General features: G+C 40.2%; 1 protein-coding gene across 2 annotated transcripts in view; it reads right to left on the reverse strand.

Annotated features, from left to right (window-relative positions):
• ipo13b (importin 13b) overlaps positions 1 to 24,606 on the reverse strand; it is a 144,355-nt gene that overhangs the window by 8,930 nt on the left and 110,819 nt on the right. For both annotated transcript variants that reach the window (XM_072273724.1, XM_072273723.1), the window contains 5 exons: positions 13,679 to 13,731; positions 12,486 to 12,552; positions 8,620 to 8,678; positions 6,621 to 6,710; positions 1,007 to 1,188 (listed from right to left, as the gene is read on the reverse strand). In XM_072273724.1, the coding sequence (XP_072129825.1) occupies positions 1,007 to 1,188; positions 6,621 to 6,710; positions 8,620 to 8,678; positions 12,486 to 12,552; positions 13,679 to 13,731 (451 nt within the window). The remainder of the gene's footprint in view (positions 1 to 1,006; positions 1,189 to 6,620; positions 6,711 to 8,619; positions 8,679 to 12,485; positions 12,553 to 13,678; positions 13,732 to 24,606) is intronic.

The following is a 24,606-nucleotide window of genomic DNA, read 5'->3' on the forward strand; positions in this document are numbered from 1 at the left end:
TGCACCCAATACTGTGACCGGGACTCAGCTCCGGGATGCAGACGTAGATCCCTGCAACGTGCACCCAATACTGTGACCGGGACTCAGCTCCAGGATGCAGACGTAGATCCCTGCACCATACATCAGGTAGTTCCACCGCGATTCAATTTCTGAGCGTGGATGTAGATCCCCGCATGTGTAATGATGAAGTTGGACATAGTTTCTGGAGCCTGGACACAAATCTTTGGCCTGTGCATCCAGTACTGTGATCACAAAGCTATGGGACAAAGCTAACCCGGATTTTGGACACAGATCTCTAGCCCATGCATCCAGGACTGTGATCACAATGCTTGACTTTACTGTGACTAAAGGAGAAAAAAAACACAGGAATCCAAAAATTAAAGAGTGGCTTTACTCATTGGTGGGGCTGGAACGAAAGGGTCAGAAGATGGACTGGTTACAATGTTCCTCACTCACATTGTGCCGACACTGTGACGATCTGTAACTTCTAAAATATCCATCTCCAGCGAATTCTTGGGCTTTGCTGCTGTAGCCCATCCACTTCAAGGTTCAACATGTTGTGTGTTCAAAGATGCTTTTCTGCCCACCACTTTATCACATGTAGTTATTTGAGTTATTGTCAGCTTCCTGTCAGCTTGAAACAGTCTGGCATTCTCCTCTGATCACTGATATTTCACACCACTCTCTATAAACTCTAGACTGTTGTGCATGAAAATCCCAAGAGACCAGCAGTTTCTCAGACAATCAAACATGCCATCTAGTACCAAGAACTATTTCATAATCAAAGTCACTTAGATTACATGTCTTGCCCATTCTGATGTTTGGTCTGCATGCTTCTATGCTTTGCACAGCTGATTAGATATTTGCATTAATGAGCAGGTGTACAGCTGCCCACTGACTGTATACATACTGAAATGGCATACAAAGAGATACTATAAAACTAACTTACAATTAATTTTCCCCAAATAAGGACTAGCTTTCCCTCATGCATTTTGAACATACATACCTTAAAATTTGTTGACTAAATGTTTCTTTTTGTATCTGAGTAAGGCGACTTGATGGAAAATTCTGTTGCTGCATCACTTCCTTTAACCAAATGCTCAAGTAGGTAACACAATGCTTGTTCAAAGCAAACAGTATCTCAGCAAAATGATCCATTAGATTCCTCGGGGCTTGGCCACCAATAGCCTGGCAAATATACAAGTTAATGCCATCAGTGGAGGAATCAAAAACAGAACTTCCATTCAGATGTATCGTAATAATTTGGAGCTCAAACTGCATTTACAACTAAGCATTTTAAATATATGCAATATAACGATAATTGTATGTACGAGAAAAGAAATAATAAGACAATAAAACATAGGAGCAGAATTAGATTAATGGTCCAAAAGTCTGTTCCGCTATTCAATCATGGCAGATATATTTTCCCTCTGAACACCCATTCTCTTGCCTTCTCCCTGGAACCCTTCATGACCTTACTAACCATGAACCCATCAACCTTCACTTTAAACACACCCAATGACTGGCCTTCATAGCTGCCTGCAGGATAAATTCCATAGATCCACCACCCATTGGCTAAAGAAATTCCTCCTTTTCCCTGAGGCGGTGCCCACTAGTCCTTGACTGTCCCACGAATAGAAACATCCTCTCCACATCCACTTTCTAGGCCTTTCAATAGTCAGGAAGGTTCAAGGAGATCCCCCTCATTCTTCTAAATTCCTGAACTACAGGTCCAGAGTCATCAAACACTCCTCATATGTTGCCATGGTGGCATAATTATAACATGTGATGGGGATAATTGGGAATAAGGGGAGAATGCAGGGTGCTTTGGACAGGTTGGGTGAGTGGGCAGATGCATGGCAGGTGCAGTTTAATGTGGATAAATGTGAGGTTATCACCTTTGGTGGCAAGAACAGGAAGGCAGATGATTATCTGAATGGTGTCAAGTTAGGAAAAGTACAACAAGATCTAGGTGTCCTTGTTCATCAGTCACTGAAAGTAAGCATGCAGGTACAGCAGGCAGTGAAGAAAGCTAATGGCATGCTGGCCTTCATAACAAGGGGAATTGAGTATAGGAGCAAAGAGGTCCTTCTGCAGTTGTACAGGACCCTGGTGAGACCACACCTGGAATATTGTGTACAGTTTTGGTCCCCAAATTTGAGGAAGGACATTCTAGCTATTGAGGGAGTGCAGCGTATTTTCACAAGGTTAATTCCCGGGATGGCAGGACTGTCATATGTTGAAAGATTGGAGAGACTGGACTTGTATACACTGGAATTTAGAAGGATGAGAGGGAATCTGATTGAAACATATAATAAGGGATTGGACACACTAGAGGCAGGAAACATGTTTCCAATGTTGGGGGAGTCCAGAACCAGAGGCCACAGTTTAAGAATAAGGGGTAGACAATTTAGAACAGAGATGAGGAAAAACTTTTTCACACAGAGGGTTGTGGTTCTGTGGAATGCTCTGCCTCAGAAGGCAGTGGAGGCCAATTCTCTGGATTCCTTCAAAAAAGAGTTAGATAGAGCTCTTAAAAATAATGGAGTGAAGGGATATGGGGGGAAGACAGGAAAAGGGTACTGATTGTGGATGATCAGCCATGATCACAGCGAATGGTGGTGCTGGCTCAAAGGGCTGAATGGCCTACTCCTGTACCTATTGCCTATTGGTTTCTGGATCAATCCAATTAGTTATGGCATTTGTGTCCCCTTCTATTTGGAGTACTGCCTTAAATTCTGATCATCCCATTATAGGAAGAATGCAGAGGCTTCAGAAAGGGCGCAGGAGAGTGCAGAATAGATAGTGGAATGCTCCTCTTGCAGGATGTGGGAAGGCAGGGAGACTTCCACTTGCCCCATTGACACCAGCAAGAAGTGCATCCACCTGCAGCTTTTTACAGGCGATTATTAAGGAAACAGAGCTTGAGCTGAATGAACTCAGGATCATCCGGGAGACTGAGGGATCAATCAACAGATAATACAGGGAGGCAGTTACACCCAAGGTGCAGGACATAAATAACTGGGTGACAATCAGGAGACAGAAAGGAGATTGGCAGCCAATGCAGAGTACCCCTTCTCTCAGTAACAGGTATACTGCTTTGGCTACTGTTTGGGGGGGGTGGGGGGGAATGATCCAGGAGAAGCAAACCACAGCAGTCAGGTTTTGGACACTGGGTCTAACTCGGAAGCTCAGAAGGGAAGTGGGGAGGAGGCAAGCTGCAGTGATAGAGGATTCATTAGTTAGGGGAACAGAAAGGAGGTTCTGTGCATAGGAAAAAGATTCCCGGATGATATGTTGCCTCCTGTGTGCCAGGGTGAGGGACATCTCCAATCAAGGCCATAAAATTCTCAAGTGAGAAGCTGAGCAGCCAGAGGTCAAAGTTCAAGTAAAATTTATTTTCAGAGTACACACATGCCACCACATACAACCCTGAGATTCTTCATCCTGCTGGCATACTTAGCAAATCTATAGAACAGAAACTGTAAACGTAATCAATGAACAACAAACACTGCAACTGCAAATATAAATAAATAGCAATAAATAACGAGAGCATGAAATAACAAGATAAAGAGTCCTTGAGGTGAGATCATCGACTGTGAGACAGCAGAAACAGAATAGGTGTAGTTATCCTCTTTTGTTCAAGAGACCGAGGGTTGAGGGGTAGTAACTGTTCTTGAACCTGGTGGTGCGAGTCCTGAGGCACTTGTACCTTCTACCTGCTGGCAGCAGCAAGGAAAGAGCATGGCCTGGGCGGTGAGGATCTTTGATGATGGATGCTACCAATGACATGGGTAGAAGGGGTGACGAGGTCCTGCAAAGTGAGTTCAGGGAGTTAGATGCTAAGTTAAAGGACAAGACCTCCAGGGCTGTGATCTCAGGACTGTACCTATGCCACGTACTGGTGAGGCTAGAAACAGGATGATAATACAGTTTAACAGGTGGTTAAAGGAGATGGTGCAGGTGGGAGGGCTTCAGATGTTAGGATCACTGGGCTCTCTTTTAGGGAAGGTGGGACCTGTACAAGCAGGATGGTTTGCACCTCAACTGGAAGGTGGACTAATACCCTAAGCAGGAAGGTTTGCAAATGCTGCATGGGAAGTTTAATCTAGAGTTGCAGGAATAAGAACCAAAGCACCTTCCAGAGCAAACAGTAGAGTGGTTGTGAGGAATGATTTTGTTAAGCCTACATAAAAAGTTAAGAATCGAAAGGTTGAGCATGGTGGGACGAATATTCTGAGCTGTGCATATTTCAATACAAGGCGTATTGTAGGGAAGGCAGATGAGTTTAGGGCATGGATCAGCAAGTGGAATTATGACCCTGCAGCCATTAGTGAGACTTAGATGCAGGAGGGGCAGGACTGGCAGCTCAGTGTCCCGGGGTTCTATTGTTTAGGCCATGATACAGCAAGAGGGGTGGCATTACAGCAATGCATAGACTGGACAGGCTGGAGACCTCTTCTACTCAGGTGAGGAATAAGAAAGGCATAAGCACATTAATGCAATAATACTATAGACCACTCAACAGTCATTTGGATTTAGACAAGCAAATTTGTAGAGTGACTGCAGACTGTTGCAAGAAGTTTAAGGTTTTAACTTTCCACATATTGACTGGGACTTCCAAACTGTAAAGGGCTGAAAGAGACAGTTTTTAAGTGCGTTCAGTAAGGTTTCCTTAATACATAGAGGTCCCAACTACAGAGAGTCCAATACTATATCTCCTGTTAGGGGATGAGACAGGAAGGATGACAGATGTTTGTGTAGGGGAACACTTTGCATCTAGAGATCATAATACCTTTAATTTCAAGAGAATTATGGAAAAGGATTGGTCTGGTCCTCAGGTTGAGATTCTGAAATGGAGAAAAGCCAATTTTGATAGCATCAGAAACTATCTGCCAAGTGTGGATTGGGAAAGGTTGTTTTCTTAACTAAATGAATAGCAGAGAAATAATGAAGACTTTCAAACTTCATTTCTCCTCCCCCATCCACTCACCTTCACTCTCAGCTGGTCTCACCCATCACCTGCCAGCTTGTATTCCTTCCCCTCTTCTCCCCTTCTTCTGGCTTCTTCCCCTTTCCTTTCCTTCCCAGTCCCAATGAAGTGCCTTGGCCCATAACATTTAATCCTCTCCATAAATGCTGCCTGACTTTGAGTTTCTTCAGCAACATGAGTATTTTGTTCAAGATTCCCAGCATCAGCAGAATACTGTGCGTTGAAAACTTTGTTTTCCTGAAATATGGGCTATCTAGTTTATCATGGAACTAATGAATCATGGATGTTTACAGTTTAAAAAGAAAACCTAAACCTGATAGCATGAACATTGACTTCTCAAACTTCCGTTAATGCCCCACCTCCCCCTCGTACCCCATCCGTTATTTATTTATATACACACACATTCTTTTTCTCTCTCTCCTTTTTCTCCCACTGTCCTTCTCACTATACTCCTTGCCCATCCTCTGGGTTTTCCCCCCCCAACACTTTCCTTCTCCCTAGGCCTCCTGTCCCATGATCCTCTCATATCCCTTTTGTCAATCAACTGTCCAGCTCTTGGCTCCATCCCTCCCCCTCCTGTCTTCTCCTATCATTTCAGATCTCCCCCTCCCCCTCTCAAATCTCTTACTAGCTCTTCTTTCAGTTAGTCCTGATGAAGGGTCTCGGCCCGAAATGTCGACAGTACCTCTTCCTAGAGATGCTGCCTGGCCTGCTGCGTTCACCAGCAACTTTGATGTGTGAACCTTATTGTGAAGTTTACTGATTTCTTGCCAGGACTGTCCATTACACACTTCCACCCTCCTGCTGTTTGCTCAGAGCATGGTGTACTTTTTTCAAAATGAAATTGTACCTGAGATATCAGCTATGTGCCTTAAAGAAGTATTGCTGTTTACATAGCATGTGCTCTTTCACAACCCTATTAAGTAAAAGATTGCATAATATGGAATATACAGTACATCAACATCATATACAACTTGCAGGCGAATTTGGAAAAGGCAGGTATTTCATGGGGCTTTTGCTCTTGGGTTAAGAAGTTCTCTTGTTTAGATGCCAGTTCCTTTACGTATTACTGCAGTACATCCTGTAGATAGTACACACTAGAGCTGCAGTACGCAATAGTGGAGTGGTTGGTTGCTTAGAGTAGGAGATGCAAACTGCTTTGTACTAGATAGCGTCAAGTTTCTTCAACACTGATGGCCATCTTTTCAAACACAATTGATCTTACAATATACACACCTCGTTGTGACCTTGCATTTTACTGTCTACCTACACTACACCTTTTCTCTACTGTTTTATTCTATTTTATTCAGCACTCTGTTATTGTTTTACCTTGTATTACCTCAATGAACTGCTGTAATGAATTGATTTGAATGGACGGTATGCAAGACGATTCTGTCACTCTACCTCAGTACATGTGAAAATTGCAAACCAACTATCAGTAACTTTCTGTCAAGCTGATGCAAGTTTTTCATTTTTCCACAACAAAATACATTATCTAACACTTCATCGTGCATTTGAGACCCATCACTTCATGCTGTGAATCTAACAACTAACTTTAAATTTAATTTACAAGATTTGGTCCCTGCTGGTGTCTGTCCACTTTAGATCATTCGTCATGATTACATACTTCTAGAGTAGCTTGCAGCAACAGCTTTCCATTCTCATGGACGACTAAGCCAATCGGCTGTATCTCCCGACAACGTGACAGTAGCTCAGTCTAACAAAGTAAACAGAAATGACAAGTGAAGAAAAATTAATTAAAATTCTTCAATAACATGTAGGACTGTTGTTAGTTTGAATTCTATATTAATTTGCAAGTCATTGTAAAGATCACTGAGAATCAGTCCAATGTAGAGATAAATATGCAAAAATATGAATAATCTGCCTATGCATATCTTTGGAAGACTGTGAGTGCTATTATGAACATAAATGACAAATAATATAAGATAAATGCTAATTCAGCAGAATATTACACCGTCAGAGTTACTGATTTCCTACTTCAATGGCATTTCATCTTAACCCAATTTTCTGTAGGGTAAAGGCATTAAATATTCTTCCAATTGGTATATCTTGGCCAACAAAGAGCTTTTGAAATATGAAACAGCAAAATATATATACTCTATCCATAATGATTATGGTTAAAATATGCAAGAACATTTAATGTATGTTATTAACATAAATTGCTTGCATGTAATTAGTTTCTAATTTACCAAAAGATTTTAAACAATTGTGAAATTAACATTTTGAAAACAATTTTACAAAAAGCAACTTGCCACTTGAAGTATCGCAAAACATTTTTGAGAAATTTGTATTTTAATCACACAATAGATCTTACTAACATCCAAAAGATTTTGGTTAACTACAAATCTTGTTCAAATATGCCAGATACCATGATTTGTAAAAATAATAAAAAAATATGGATGTTGAAATCTGAAATAAGAACAGAAAATGCTGGAAACATTCAGCAGGGCTGACAGCATCTGTACAGACAGACAGAGTTTACATTTCAGGTTAACAACTCTTAATCAGGCAATGAATATCCCAGCTCAGTGGAGATCAGTTTTGTCAAAAAATACAGTTAAAATAGTGAACTTACAGGTTCCTCACAGGATGGCTATATGTACACATGCATTCATGTGCTGCTTGTGTGTAATGTGAGCACACATGCCAGTATGTGAAATCAAGGAGGGCAAGAGTACCAGAACATACTCAAGGGAGTAGGGATGGAGGAGTGGGGAAGGGATTGGAAGGAAAGAGAGCAGAGATACAGAGATTAAAGCAGGAGAAAGAAAATAGCAAGAGTTTGGCGATTGGGAAAAAAGAAAGAGGTCAGTGAAAGCCAAAGGAAGAAAGCAAGTTGCACTTAGTGAGTACTCTAGAGAGGTACTTAATGTGTGTTGTTATCTTATTTGAATATTCAATTAATAAAATATATTATTTCTTATAAATGTATTAATATATTGTGCTTTCCTGTCTTGACCAAAATTCTTGAGCTCTGAAATGTAATCAGAATGTACGCATTAAAACTAATGGGAAAAGTATGCTTGATTTACACAACTTTTCACTAAACTTAAACTTTTCATAAATTAAATAAATATTTGTATTTATAAAACTCAGGAAAAAACATCCATTTAATCTACTAATATTTCCTTTTGAAAATTCTCTCAAGAGGCATCTCTGATTCCAAAACCAAAGCATATAGGAATTTCTCATAGCGTGGTGAATCCCTGGAATTCTTCCAACAAGCCTTTGTCAGGTGTGGTTCTACTTACACACCGTGGTCAAACTCATCATTTGGGGTACACAGAGAGAATTATCTGTTGTTTGCCAATTAAAGTCCAGTCACCATAATGCATTAACAAGGAGATGAAAACTTTATAAAAGGCAAATTGCCTTCAATACAACATTACAGCTGAACTTATTAATTTTAAGACCTCATATTTGTGATGGTAGTTAATAGCTCACTGACAAAAATCATGCTGCACCATAGGATGTCTTCTGTACAGAGACAATTTCATTGAAATTGCAGTTACTGTAGAATAAAGCTGCTATAATTGAACATTTAGATGAATGCAATGGATGTCAATATTGCTCCCCATACACACATCAACATAAGGTATACTTACAAAGAATGTACATGTTGCTTTGACTGTTGGAGCCTCTGGAAATTTCAATGAGATAATGCCTAAGAACAGATTTAATTAATTGTAGGTTACAAGCATCATTTACTGTGCACACACATATGTATAAAGTATCAGTGGTAGAAAGATGACACTTATGAAAGCTCATCCCACTATATAAAGACATGCCTTAATTACTGTTTGTCTTTATGACACATATAATTTATTTTAGTTCTGAGTACTACAACCTGGATATAGCAGTTATCCTGGAATGTACTAGTTTTATCCATGCTATCCTGCTTTATTCCACAGAATATATAGTTCTGTGCAGCTAGTACAGCTCTTGAGTTGTAAACCTGTGGCCAGCATAGATGTTAAGAGTCAAATGAATCTCTGTATTTTACAGCAATCTCAATAATAAAAGACCTTCACTTCTTACCCTAATGCAAAATTAAAAGCTGCATTTCCAGACAATACTGTGGCTGTGGTCACATTGAATTCAGTACTGAGATGTTTCACTACAGCCAGTTGCTCTCTACGTGAAAATTAATAGCAAGAAGGTACAGCAAGTAACTTGAGATATCGACTTTTATTGCAAGAGAATTGGAGATTAGAATCAGGAAAGTATTGTTACAATTGTACATAGTACTGGTGAGGCCACACCTACAGTACTGTATAGAATTTAGGTCCTTTTTTTTTTAAGAATGATGGGTGGCAGAGTGGAGATATGTCTCTACCAAAGAAGGTGTATGGCATTCCTTCCCTTCGCTAGCCTGCAGGTCACCCTTGGGCAGAGTGTAACAACTGCTTAGCCACCCAATCAGGGTCATATGAAACCATGGGAGCAGTGGTGGATGGTCTTATGAGTAGCTGGTACATATCACGAGTCCTGGTTATGTGACCACTGACACCAGGCAATCTCTGAAGAATATTGATAATGGTCTTGTAAAGACACTGCTCAGAAGGCAATGGCAAGCCACTTCTGTAGAAAAATTTGCCTAGAACAATCATGGTCATAGACCATGATCATCTGCATCATACAACACGGCAAATGATGATGATGATGATGATTTAAGAATGCATATAATGGCATTGGGAATAGTCCAGAAGAGATTCACTAAACTAATCCCGGGAGAAGGGGGTTGTCCTATCATGAATGACTTAAGAAACTATATCTTCATTATTTGGAATTAAGGAGAATGAGCTGATATCTTTATGAAGACAGCACTGAAAGTTATCCAGTGGTAGGAGAATCTCAAACAAGATTAGGGGGCTGGTACTTAAAACCAAGGAATACAGGGATTTGTCAGTGTGGTCAACCTCCGGAATCCTTCCAAGAGGGCTGGGAAGGAGGAGGAGAGGGGTGGGGGGGGGGGAATTGGCACAGGAAAAATGAAGCCTGAGGCAGATCAGGCAGTTCAGCCATCATCTTATTGACTGACAGGGCAGGCTTGAGAAGCCAAGTGACTTTCTCCTATTTTTTATATTCTCATGAAGAGTTTGTAATGTGGCAGGAATATGGATAAACCATGTGCTGAAGTGAGTCAGACTTGCGAAAACACAGAAAATCCCTGCAATAGTTTGCTGCTCTTATAAATTACTCTGCATTTATTTAGCAGTTTACAACACAGTGGAATTAGGAAACTGCACTAAACTACCTGTTTAGAGAGGGAACAGCACACATAAAAAAACCTACAAAACTGAAGAATATCTAAACTACATGGGATTGTAGGTTTTAAAGGAATGACATACAAAACCAAGGAAACTGAAAAATGTTTTCAATCGTGTGCAATGCCTCAGCTAAAAAGATTTGTCCTTATTTCAGTAAATTGCACTTTCGGAAATGAAGTCAAAGCCAAAAGCAATGCAAAGGAGACTGGTACCAGACATACAGGACCCATTATGTGGAAAGCCTAGAGAAGCTGGGAATGTCTCCTTACAGCAAAAATAAATAAATGGATTATTATTGGTGTTTACATTTATCAAAGAATTTGATTCAATAAGGATAAATTGTTTCTACAAACTTGAATGTCAGTAACCAGAGGATAGACGTTTCAGACAATTGGCAAAAGAACTAGAGAGGAACAGATAAGACATTACTGCAATTGTATTTTATAATAGGTATAAGTAAATGAGTAGTGATTTGAATAACTTTGCCCGAGAGGGTGATAGAAGCAGATTCAGTACTAACTTCAAATATACATCCTTTTCCTCTTTTGAAAAAGAAATTTGGAATGATCAGTGGTGTACGAAATAGATACCTTTTTCATAAAACTGGTAAGCTTATGGTCAACTGAATAGACTACAATGTCATTCAACCATAAACAAATAGTAAAACAATATTCTAACCATCCCTACCTATGAGCTTTCAAAGGCAGTGCAACACAGATAATAATTGGAATCAGTATCACTGCATAGAACTTTAAAAAAGTCCTTCTACATACCAGACCACATTGCGTTCTCTCTAAAGTTGCAATCTCCTTACCCACAGAATGTGATCTGTATGGCTTACAGTACACTCAAAATTGTACCACAGGTTCCTTATTACTTCTCGGCATATACTGTATATTCTATACCTCACCTCAAGAAAGCTTCAATTTCTACTCTTTATATGCTTTGTCTTAATAACCTGAAGCACTACATCAGTGCCCCAAGAACATTTAACATCCAAGTGGGAATGAAGTAGCTTCATTCAAATAATCAATGCATGCTATCTCATCTGTTGAGTAGTTCCAGCATTTTTTTTGGTTTTATTTCTGATTGCTAGCTCTTCAGTTTACAGCACTAGCCGTAAGACCGTAAGACTAGCTATGGGTGCTATGGCTGTGGCTTCATCCCACATTCCAAAAATGTACTAGTTAGTTATAGTGAGTTGTGGGCATGCCTTGCTGATCTGATGTTTCAACGTACATGTGACAAATAAACCTAATCTTAAATCCTTCCAGACATCACTTACCAATCTAGTTCCATTACCTTATCAATAGAGGTCTGCAGCTTTCTTTGCGTTCTGAAGATATTTCATTTCACCTGGACATTTAAATTACTTTATGATTGTGACTAGTTCTTTGATATACAGAAACAAAATTGGCACTGGAAGTGAAAGCTGACACCAGCACAATACAACTTCAACTCTTTTCGCACCACTGAGCAATTTAACATCCTTAATTTTCTATATTAACTTTTAAAGTGTTTTTTTTTTAGTTAGAGCAGCACCTTTGGGAAGCCTTTAGCATACTGCTGCTTAAAGCATCGTTTTACCATCCCTCCATTTTGAAAGAGGGGCTGGGTACTACCTTTTCTTTCTCAAGGCAGTCATCTTATCTTTCAAAGTTCTGAATGTTGCCCTCACAGAGGTTAGTGAACCTGCCTGTAAGTGGAAATTCACAGAAATACTAGCAAAACCATTTCTGGAAGAGAAAGAAAGCAAATGGAAAAAAGAATGTTATAAGAAAATAGGAGAAAATTAAATGGTTCTTACAAGTAAGGATATATTAAATTTATAAATCACTGGTGAGCCTGTCATGTCATCTTGTTACCTTAAAATCCTATTGTTTAAAAGGACTTTTAATGTGCATATCCAATAAATGGTTAATAATTTAGAGATAATAATTTCCAAGTTATTCCTTGGAGATGTCTGAAAAGCCACAGGGAAATCTGGAAAGCTTTGCTCATAGACATACAAAACAATAAAAAAGCATTTTGGGGAAATAAAGAGAACAGGATGTCAACACTATACATACAGAAGGACATGTTTCACTTTTGTTAAAATTTGGTTTCTTAAATTTAATCTTATTCAACAACACTAACAGTATGAACAGAAATTAAAAAGCTTAAGAACTATGAAGCTAGTACTAGACACTTTCGTTACTTACCGCACTGAAACAATGCCTTCACATCACAGTTCTCTGCTAAAAATAAATCTGGCTTCCTTTTGAGAGCCTAAGAATTAGATACAAAGCTTCATTAAATCATTCATAAATTGGTAATAACTCCAGGTTATTACCAAGTCCTCAATATCGAAAATGCTCTTCATTGGGTGCCTCAGTTTCCACACAGGTAGCTTGGCAGTGCACTAGAGAGCCATGCTACAAAAGGTCTGGCAGTGATAATATTGAACTCCTGTCTTTGATGCCCTGTGCAGCATGTCCTCAATCAATCCAATCCAGGGACACATTTCTGCACAGGAAAGGAGTGAAATCTTTGTTTATGATAGGGACTATGCACAGAGTAACAAATGAGCTGGAAGAAAATAAAAAGATCAGAATTATTCCCCAAAATAAAATTGAAGTGGGATTACAAATCTCAAAATATTTTATGAGATATTACATAATATGAATGATAAAAAACAGGAATTTCACATAAATGGAAATACATCACAGGTCATCAATGTTTGAGAGAATAGTTGATGAAGCCATCCCTGACTTCAATGTAGAATACATGACCAATAACAATCAGGCACAAGTGAATTGTGTATATGAGAAAGAAACAACAATATTCTGAAAGTACTGTGATCTTTATGGCAGATTGGTTTGCTATTCAATAGTATTATTACTCTGAAGGAAACAATTAACTCATGGGTGTAGCAAACACAACCCCCCAAGCAATACCACTGTCCACACTGTCGAATGATTAGTTTAGCTGCACAAGATCATAAACTAATTCAGTTTAGATCTTGTCCATAACATCCTTTCCAATACTTCCTCATGACCTTCTAGTCACTTGGCACATGCTTAAACTCCATCTGGCTACAAAATACGAACAGCACAAAACATTATGAAACCACGCCAAATCTTGACATGGAATTCGCAAAGCAGTCTGATTGCTGATGTAAGATACCTTTTCTGTCAGAAGACACATTCTGTCAGTGATAAACAGTGATCAAACTGCTCCCAATGCCGACTACTACAAATCCACAAAACAGCTGTGTTCAGTCATTCAACATGCCTTAAGAACCTCAAATTAACCTACAATTTATTTCTGCAAGCTTGTAAACAAAAAAAAAGCTGATTTCAGGTTTAATTAAACAAAAAAAAGAAAGTGAATGAAATAAGAAACAAAAACACACCTGTGCCAGGAGTTGCATAAATGAATCAACAATATCAGGATGATCCCTGGGTCCTAAAATATAATAAGATGTAACTTAAGAAATAATATACAAACAACAAATCAATATTCTTATTGTCTCATGAACTCTACATAACAGTTACAGTGAGGGGGTACAATGAATAGCTTAAAGCAGTTAAACAAAAGAATGTACAGAAATATGAAACTTCAGAACCCAAAATAAATAAACAGCAAAGAAGATTGAAACCCAGGTATAGAGATAACCGATCAAAAATGTGCTTTTTGTCAAGAACCCAAGGCAATTTTCAAAGAACTGGAAACTTAACAGAAATTCTAATAGACTGTGCAATACGTATTTTTGAATTTTACTTCCCACTGAAGAGAAAAAGTTGGTAATGCTATAACCTAAAATATTATATCACTTAAGGATGTCTGACCTGATTTTTTTGGAAAAAGGTCTGCACTATTGAAAATGTTAGAAAAACACTTTTTTTTTGAAGATTTCAACATCACAAAATTCACAGATATCTTAAAAAGTTAAAGTTTTAATTTCTGTTGGTATGCCCCTGATCGAGACAGATAACATCCAAAATTCACTTTTAAACTTTAAAAAAAAATTACACATCTCCTATGAACTAGTTTTTATTTTCTAATACCAGCCAAGGTCCAACAAATTAAGTAGCTGTTCGTCACTGTCACACAGAATTTCTGAAAGACTTCAAAGTCATGCAAATAACAAACAAGAGAAAATCTACAGATGCTGAAAATACAAGCAACACACACAAAATGCTGGAGGAACTCAGCAGGCCAGGCAGCATCTATGGAAGAAAGAACAGTTGATGTTTTGGGCTGAGTTTCAGCCTGAAACATCAACTGTACTTTTTTTTCCCCATAGATGCTGCCTGGCCTGCTGAGTTCCTCCAGCATTTTGTGTGTGAAGTCATGAAAAGTCTTTAAAATGTAGGAAGTATAATAATAATAATACTCGTTAATGTAGAACTTTGTGTCTTAATTTTGCTTATACAAGTTACTCCAATCCTTAAATATACTGAGACCCTATCATGTTATATTATTCTTCCATTCATATTATTGTGATCTAACAGCATTCAGCACATTGCAGCCTTCAAAAGAAATCAATTAACAAGATACTACAGAGTTCTGGTACAATGTATTCTTCTTAGATGCTTCAACACAGAATTTCTCGTGGAAGACAGTACAGTTGCCAAGTCAGAAAATCATCCATTATGTGAAGAGGAGACCCACACACACACCTGGGTCTCTGCCAGTGCTCCAGCAATGACTGGGACAAGTAGTCAGGTTATTCACCTTAGACACACGACTAGTAAGCCAGTGCTGGGGACTGCGAATACTTGCTCCATGTATTGACTGTCCACCTGAGACTTTCGATTCTCTCATCGCCTCATGTTGGATAGGATGGAAGCCATTGTCTTCTCCATTTGGCTGCACAACCCTTCCCCGGCTCACAGATTTCAGAGGTAATTTCGATAGTGCTCACTGGTCATTGAGCTTGTTACCATTAAGAAAGGGATGCCAACACATGGACAATGCTGTTAGTTGCCAGCTATGACCAGCACTAACTGTGCAAAATATTTTTTTTTATTTCAAAATATACTTTATTCAAAAATAAATATATACAATAAATCATTCAATAACTTTTCATCCTTTACATACGTTTCCATTATACTCAGTACATATCCGTATTTATAGCCACGCTACAACCCAGGGACATGCATTTCATTAATGAACAGCTGAAACATTCACCCTGCACACCCAGTACTTTCACAGGCATCCTCTCCAAAGTCATGGGTAACTGACAGTGGAGGGCAGGAACCAGTATTGGTCCCCTAGCAGAGTAGTCAGAGGGTCCTGGCCTTGTAGCACAGACCCTGAGTGGCATTTCTTCGAGAACCAAGAATCCTATAACACATCAGTACTCTGCACGGTTTGACCAGAAAGGGTACAAATGCAAATAACTTTAGTATCATTAGCAGGAGGTTTAATAAGTCATGTGTAAATGTCAAAAAATGTTTTAAAATCACAGATAAACAACAAAGGACGAGAATTTTTTAAGAAGGTAAATTCTTCAAAGTACTATATAAAATGGACCACTAGGAATAATAAGCTTCTTTTTTAGTGGGGGGGGGGTATGGAATCACACTCTGCTTGTTTAAGTTACTGCCTAAACTGTGGATTCATGCTCCTGACTCCATTCTAAATCACAGCTCTTTAATACTAGACCTGAGGAGAGCTAAGGTACCAGTGACCCCTGTTTCCATCCAGGAGGTCAGTGTGGACATGGTGGAGGGTTACAAATACCTGGGGATACGAATTGACAATAAACTGAACTGGTCAAAGAACACTGAGGCTGTCTACAAGGAGGGTCAGAGCCGTCTCTATTTCCTGAGGAGACTGAGGTCCTTTAACATCTGCCGGACGATGCTGAGAATGTTCTACAAGTCTGTGGTCGCCAGTGCGATCATGTTTGCTGTTGTGTGCTGGGGCAGCAGGCTGAGGGTAGCAGACACCAACAGAATCAACAAACTCATTCGTAAGGCCAGTGATGTTGTGGGGATGGAACTGGACTCTCTGATGGTGGTGTCTGAAAAGAGGATGCTGTCTAAGTTGCATGCCATCTTGGACAATGTCTCCCATCCACTACATAATGTACTGGTTGGGCACAGGAGTACATTCAGCCAGAGACTCATTCCTCCGAGATGCAACACAGAGCGTCATAGGAAGTCATTCCTCCCTGTGGCCATCAAACTTTACAACTCCTCCCTTGGAGGGTCAGACACCCTGAGCCAATAGGCTGCTCCTGGACTTATTTCATAATTTACTGGCATAATTTAAATATTACTATTTCACTATTTATGGTTCTATTACTATTTATTATTTATGGTGCAACTGTAATGAAAACCAATTTCTCCCAGGATCAATAAAGTATGACTATGACTAAAACAACTTTTGCTTAATCATTTTGATCTCTGCCAAAGCCTCAAATGTTCCATTCAATTGATCACAATGACCGCATATTCTCATGCCCTAACTGCCTGTTGTTACCCTGAGACCAAGTCTAACACTGCATGGTGTTTGATGTGAATACGTGATTTGTAAAACCATTTCCAAGGGCAATGTAAAGGGAACATTGCTGTGGAGCAGGAGTTAATGCAACCATCACAAGATATATTTTGAGATTTATTGTTATTATTGGACTGTAATTTATATTGGTTTCCCTCAGTTTTTTTGGTGCTTTCTTTCCTGTGGGTGACTGGCAGGCGGGTGGTCTGTTAATTTTTGTATGTAAGGGGGAGGGGTTGGGGGTTTGGTGCTACTATCACTGTTCTTTTCTGCGAATGAGGGGGTCAGGATTGTTATGTGTAGAGGGTCGGTGATTGTTATTGTGGCTGGTTTTGCTGCATGGAAGGGGGAATTTTGGGTTCTGGGAGATTTGTTTCTTTTCTTTTTCGTGCTGGGGGGTTGGTGGGTTGGGGGCTTCATGGCTATCTGGAGTAGACAAATGTCAGAGTTGTATTGTACATGCATACTTGGACAATAAAAATGAACTTATCAAATAATAAAATGTCAGATTATTTGTCAAATCACAAACAAGAGAAAATCTGTAGAAGTTGGAAATCCAAGCAACATACACAAAATGCTGTAGAAATTCAGCAGGCCAGGCAGCATCTATGGAAAAGAGTACAGTCGACATTTCGGCCCAAAATGTTGACTGTACTTTTTTTCCATAGAGGCAGTCTGGCCTGCTGAGTTCCTCCAGCATTTTGTGTGCGTTGCTCTGATTATTTGTGACAATCTGACAGCTTCACATCAGTTGCATTCAAATGCTAAAATTGTTTTTGCAAGTTAGAACAAATATTTTCAAGATTACTAACCCAGTGTTCCCAATTACTAATCTAACAACATTATTACTCAATATGGCATCACATGTGCCAAAAAAGAACCAGATTTCTACATCACAAATTCTGTATGTTGCTAACTGGTAACATTACAAAATAAATCTTTTACCAAGCCTTCCAGGATATCCCAAAGTGCTTTTCAGCCAAAGTACTCTTGAATTGCAGTCACAGTAGTCAGGTGAGAAACACAGCAGCACGACAAGCTTCAGCAAACAAAATGTGATCAACACCAGATGGACTTATTTTAATACTACTGGCAGAAAGATAATTATTGGCCAAGATTGAACAGGGCCCCTGAAAGATGACACCTCCAACAGCTGAACACTCCATGTCAAACTAGATAATATGCTCATATCTTTGGGGTGTGATTGAACCTTCAACCCTCCAATTCAGAGGCAAAGGTTCACAAAGGCATAACAGACACACAGACAGACCCAACATATTCATATAGAACATGTGCTATCTTTTTCTATGACTATATATTTAAAATTACCACCCAAGACAGAAAATTACAGTATACCGAATTATCTGATTTTAGCAAAGATAGCAACGAAAATGTGATTGCCACCTACATATCATGCCCTGGGCAGGAATATTACTAACTTTTACAATTTAATAAATTAATGATAATACAAATTCTGTAGCAAATACTAAAAAAATTACATTCATGATATCATACCATGGAGGTTACAATTTTTCCAATGCATAGATCCTATGGTTTTCTAGTAGTGTAGACATTTGGCTGTGTGCTGAACACAAATCACTCATCCAAGTAATCTGGAAAATTTATGTTCGGAACTAAGCCTCAAGCCCCTGGAGACAGATCAAACTCCAAGGAACTAACAAGGACAGAACTGTTAATTCTGGAGTAACCACTGGTTACCAATTAAATGCTGAGCCCCTGCATCTGGTACAGGTGTCCCCCGCTTTTCAAATGTTCGCTTTACAAAACTTCACTGTTACGAAAGACCTACATTAGTTTACCTGTTTTCGCTAACAGAAGGTGTTTTCACTGTTACGAAAAAAGACAGCGCGCGAAAAAAAGTGGCGCAAGATAAAAGGCAGCACGCGCCCCAAGCAGCCGCTCTCCCCCGGGTTCGGAACTGCATTCTCACCGGCATTGCTTAAACACGTGCCTGTGAGCAGCCGTTAGCAAGGTGAGTCCTAAGGTATCAGAAAAGCCTAAAAGAGCTCGTAAGGGTGTTACACTTAGCGTAAAACTGGACATAATTAAGCATTTCGATCGTGGTCAACAAAGTAAGGCCGAAGTGAGTTTGGCTTGTGGAAGTTGATGAAGATGATGTTGAAGAGGTTTTGGCATCCCATGACCAAGAACTGATAGATGAAGAGCTGATGCAATTGGAAGAGGAAAGAATAACAATTGAAACCGAATGCAGTAGCGAACGGACCAAAAGTTAAGTCATCCAGGAACTGAATGTGAAGCAACTGTGTGAGATTTTCGCTGCAATGATAAAGTATGACTTTAATTTTGAAAGGGTACGTCAGTTTAGGGCATATTTGCAGGATGGTTTGAGTGCTTACAAAGAACTGAATGATAGAAAAATATGCGAGGCTAAGTAGTCAAGCATACTGTTGTTTTTCAAGCCTTCCACATCAGCCACAGCAGATGACGAACCTCGACCTTCGCCATCGAGGCAGGCAGACACAGGAGAAGATGACCTGCCTGCCCTGATCAACGATGAGATGACACCTCCGTGTCCCACCACCCCAGTGGTCCCAACCCCCGGGCTGCGGACAGATACCGATTCTGCCTCTGATCTTATACAGGTTTCCCCTGCCATCTGAAGGTAGAGCGTTCCTATGAAACAGTTCGTAAGCCGAAAGGTCATAAAGCGAAGCAATTACCATTTATTTATATGGGAAAATTTTGTGAGCGTTCGCAGACCCAAAAATAACCTACCAAATCATGCCAAATAACACATAAAACCTAAAATAACAGTAACATATAGTAAAAGCAGGAATGATATGATAAATATCATATTTTCCATCCAGGGGGTCAGTGTGGACATGGTGGAGGATTACAAATACCTGGGGATACGAATTGACATTAAACTGGACTGGTCAAAGAATAATGAGGCTGTCTACAAGAAGGGTCAGAGCCGTCTCTACTTCCTGAGGAGACTGAGGTCCTTTAACATCTGCCGGACGATGCTGAGGATGTTCTACGAGTCTGTGGTCGCCAGTGCTATCATGCTTGCTGTTGTGTGCTGGGGCAGCAGGCTGAGGGTGGCAGACACCAACAGAATCAACAAACTCATTCGTAAGGCCAGTGATGTTGTGGGGATGGAACTGGACCCTCTGACGGTGGTGTCTGAAAAGAGGATGCTGTCTAAGTTGCATGCCATCTTGCTCAATGTCTCCCATCCACTACATAATGTACTGGTTGGGCACAGGAGTACATTCAGCCAGAGACTCATTCCTCCAAGATGCAGCACAGAGCGTCATAGAATGTCATTCCTGCCTGTGGCCATCAAACTTTACAACTCCTCCCTTGGAGGGTCAGACACCCTGTGCCGATACGCTGGTCCTGGTCTTATTTCATAATTTACTGGTATAATTTACATATTACTATTTAAGGTTCTATGACTATTTATTATTTATGGTGCAACTGTAACGAAAACCAATTTCCCCCTGGGATCAACAAAGTATGACTATAAATACAGAGCCCATATAAAGTAGAAATACTCTTCCACAATCATTGCCGGCACAGATCTCCGTAGCGAAAATCTCATGCAAGCGCTGTCGGCAGAAAATCTCACGCAAGCACTGTTGGCAAAATCACGGTGCAAGTGCTCTCCAGTAATATTTAAACTATGAAGCTGCCAAATCATACCAAATAACACGTAAAAATACACAGCCGATATAAAGTAGAAATAATGTATGTACAGTGTAGTATCACTTACCAGAATTGGGACAGCGCAGAGCACACTGATGATGGTGTGTTAGACTGAATTGTCGCAGGTTGGGGTAGTGCAGTGGTCCTCACCTTCCGGGCCACCAACCGATACATTGCCGTGAAGCACGCAGGGGTCCAGCAGTAGCCGGGAGGCACACAGCACATCTTTAAGAAAAAAAGCTGAAATAAACATGCTAATTAATTACGTGGTGCCCGACACATAATTGTCGGCCCAGATCAGTGCCCATTGCATCGCCTTTGATCTGGGCCGACATTTACATGTGGGGCGGCACCTAATTAATTAGCATGTTTATTTCGGCTTTTTTCTTAAAGATGTGCTGTGTGCCTCCCAGCTACTGCTGCATTCTCCATGAATCGGTACAGTATCTGTCCGCGGCCTGGGTGTTGGGGTGGTGGGACACTGGGGTGTCATCTCGTCATCTGTTTCCATTAGAGCAGGTAGCTCATCTTCTCCTATGACTGCCCGCCTCGATGTCGAAGATCGAGGTTCGTCGTCTGCTGTGGCTGATGTGGAAGGCTTGCTTGACTGCTGATCCTCGCGCATTTTTCTATCATACAGTTCTTTGTAAGGACTCAAAGAATCTTGCAAATATCCCCTAAACCTACGTACCCTTTCAAAATTAAAGTCGTACTTTATCATTACTCATTCGGTTTCGATTGTTATCCTTTCCTCTTCCAATTGCATCAGCTCTTCATCTATCAGTTCTTGGTCACGGGATGCCAAAACCTCTTCAACATCATCTTTGTCAGCTTCCACAAGCCAAACTCACTTTGTCCTTACTTCGTTCACCACCATCGAAACACTTAATTTTACGCTAAGTGTAACACCCTTACGAGCTCTTTCAGGCTTTTCCGACACCATAGAACTCATCTTGCAAACGACTGCTCACAGGCTCGTGTTAAAGCAATGCTGGCGATAATGCTGTTCCGAATCCGGGGAGAGCGACGCTGCTTTTTATCACACGTTGACTTTTTCACACGCTGAATTTTTTTCGTAACAGTGAAAACACCTTCTGAAAGCGAAAACAGGGTACTAATGTAAGTCTTTCGTAACAGTGAGGTTTTGTAAAGCGAATGTTCGAAAAGCGGGGGACACCTGTATTTATACTTTCTACTCTATTGTCGCCAAACAATTGATACTAGAACGTACAATCATCACAGCGATATTTGATTCTGCGCTTCCCACTCCCTGGATTACAAATATTAAATATTAGAAAATTAAATTATAAATCATATATAGAAAATAGAAAAATGTAAGGTAGTGCAAAAAAACTGAGAGGCAGGTCCGAATATTTGGAGGGTACGGCCCAGGTCCGGGTCAGGATCCGTTCAGCAGTCTTATCACAGTTGGAAAGAAGCTGTTCCCAAATCTGGCCGTATGAGTCTTCAAGCTCCTGAGCTTTCTCCCGGAGGGAAGAGGGACGAAAAGTGTGTTGGCTGGGTGGGTCGTGTTCTTGATTATCCTGGCAGCACTGCTCTGACAGCGTGCGGTGTAAGTTGAGTCCAAGGACAGAAGATTGGTTTGTGTGATGTGCTGTGCCATGTTCACGATCTTCGGCAGCATCTTTCGGTCTTAGACAGGACAATTTCCATACCAGGTTGTGATGCACCCTAGAAGAATGCTTTCTACGGTGCATCTATAAAAATTCGTGAGTGTTTTAGGGGACAGGCCAAATTTCTTTAGTTTTCTCAGGAAGTAAAGGCACTGGTGGGCCTTCTTGGCAGTGAACTCTGCTTGGTTGGACCAGGTCAGGTCATTTGTGATATTGACCCTGAGGAACTTAAAGCTTTTGACCTGTTCCACTCGCGCACCCCCCATGTAAATTGGGTCGTGTGGTCCGCTACTCCTTCTGAAGTCAACAACCAATTCTTTCGCCTTGCTGATGTTGAGGGATAGGTTATTGTCTTCGCACCATGCCACCAGGTTCTTAATTTCCTCTTTGTACTCAAACTCAGCATTACCCGAGATACGGCATACAATTGTTGTGCCACCTTATATATTGAGTTTGATGGAAACTTGGCTACACAATCATGGGTGTACAGTGAGTATAGCAGGGGGCTGAGTACACAGCCTTGTGGGGTACCAGTGCTCAGAGTGATTGTAGAGGAGAGCTTGTCCCCTATTTTTATAGCCTGGGTCCTGTCTGTGAGGAAATTGAAGATCCAGCTGCAGATCTGAGTACTAAGGGCCAGGTTCCGGAGCTTAGGAATCAGTGTATCTGGGCCAACATTTACAAGCTGGGTGGCACCTAATTAATTAGCTTGTTTATTTTGGCTTTTTTCTTAAAGATATGCCGGATGCATCCTGGCTACCGCTGTACCGCTGCATTCTTCGCGGATCGCTATCGGTTCACTGTCCGGAGGGTGGGGGCCACTGCAACACCCCAACCTCCGATGACTCAGCCTAACACACCATCATCAGTGTGCTCGGCACTGTCTTCCCAATTCCCGTAAGTGATACTACACTGTACATACATTATTTCTATTTTATATATGCTGTGTATTTTTATGCGTTATTTGGTATGATTTGGCAGTTTCATAGCTAAAAGGTTACTGGAGAGAGTGTTTTTGCTGAGAGCGCTTGCGTGAGATTTTCTGCCGAAAACGCTTGCGCCGTGTTTTTGCCGAGAGCGCTTGCGTGAGATTTTCTGCCGAAAACACTTGCGCCGTGTTTTTGCCGAGAACGCTTGCGTGAGGTTTTTGCTACGGATAACAGTGCAGGCAATGATTGTAGAAAAGTATTTGTACTTTATATCGGCTGTGTATTTATCATATCATTCCTGCTTTTACTATAGGTTACTGTTACCTTAGGTTTTGTGTGTTATTTGGCATGATTTGGTAGGTTATTTTTGGGTCTGCAAACGCTCACAAATTTTTCCCATATAAATAAATGGTAATTGCTTCTTCACTTTATGACATTCCGGCTTACGAACCGTTTCACAGGAACGCTCTACCTTCGGATGGCGGGGGAAACCTGGTACTACTATTGTAGTAGCAATATCACAAATGTTTTTTGAAAAATGTGAACACACACCTTATTTTCATACATTTCTCAAAAGCATAAGAAAATCTGAAAGTAGTGTAAAAGAGCAGCAAGCGGAGTCATTTCTATCTTGTCACTGGAAGCTCCACTGCCAGCTTAGAACCTCCTGAACACCACACATTGATAAAGAAAAAGAGTAGGGAAACCAGGGGAGATGTGCAATTATTTTCACCATTTCAAATTAACCATTGATTACCTTAAAATTAAAGCAACCTGGGGAAAGATTTTAAAAACTTACTCTCCACATTTGTTCTAGATAAATTAGAGTCAGAAAATTCTGGAAATATTCAGATCAAGTGTATTTATGCAGTGTAAAACAGGAGTTAAACTACCAGTCTGACTACCTCTCATCAACTTGGCAAAAGATTCTGGTAGTATGTCATCAACCTGAAATGCTAACTGTTCTCTCTCCATAGATGTTACCTGTCCTTCAGATTTAGAGTACCTACAGTTTCTTGCTGAATAATACTCACAATGCATTAAATAAGTATTTATTACAATTGCATTAGAAGTGATTTTCGATATTTCAACAGACTGTAGTAAATACCTATGCCAAACAAACTAAATCGATTGGCATTTCAGTGAAGCAAGAGTTTCCATTGATATCAAACTTTTAAGTAGAAGCAAAATAACTCACAGGGTTTATCTTCTTGACAAACCCAGAGGAAAACTACAACTTACAAACACATTTAACTGGTAGGATTCAACTCTCAATGAGTGCTTTAGCTTCCCTGATGCAGGTAGTTTGTCCAGACACATGCACAGATTTCCCTACACTCAATCATGAAATAATGATAATCTAGAACATTTAAGTCCAGTATAATGCGCTAAACTTCAAAATACACAAGTAATGTGACACTAATTATTCAAACATTCAAAATCTGATTTTTTAAATAATATTATAGGTAGACAAAGAAGGCTATAAAGGATAATGCATCATGATCATTGTTATAACGCATATCACTTATGTAACTGATTATTGACTGAAAAGTTCTGCAGCAAAGGCAGAAATC

Source organism: Mobula birostris, chromosome 12 (genome assembly GCF_030028105.1).
Source record: "Mobula birostris isolate sMobBir1 chromosome 12, sMobBir1.hap1, whole genome shotgun sequence".
Lineage (NCBI taxonomy): Eukaryota > Metazoa > Chordata > Chondrichthyes > Myliobatiformes > Myliobatidae > Mobula > Mobula birostris.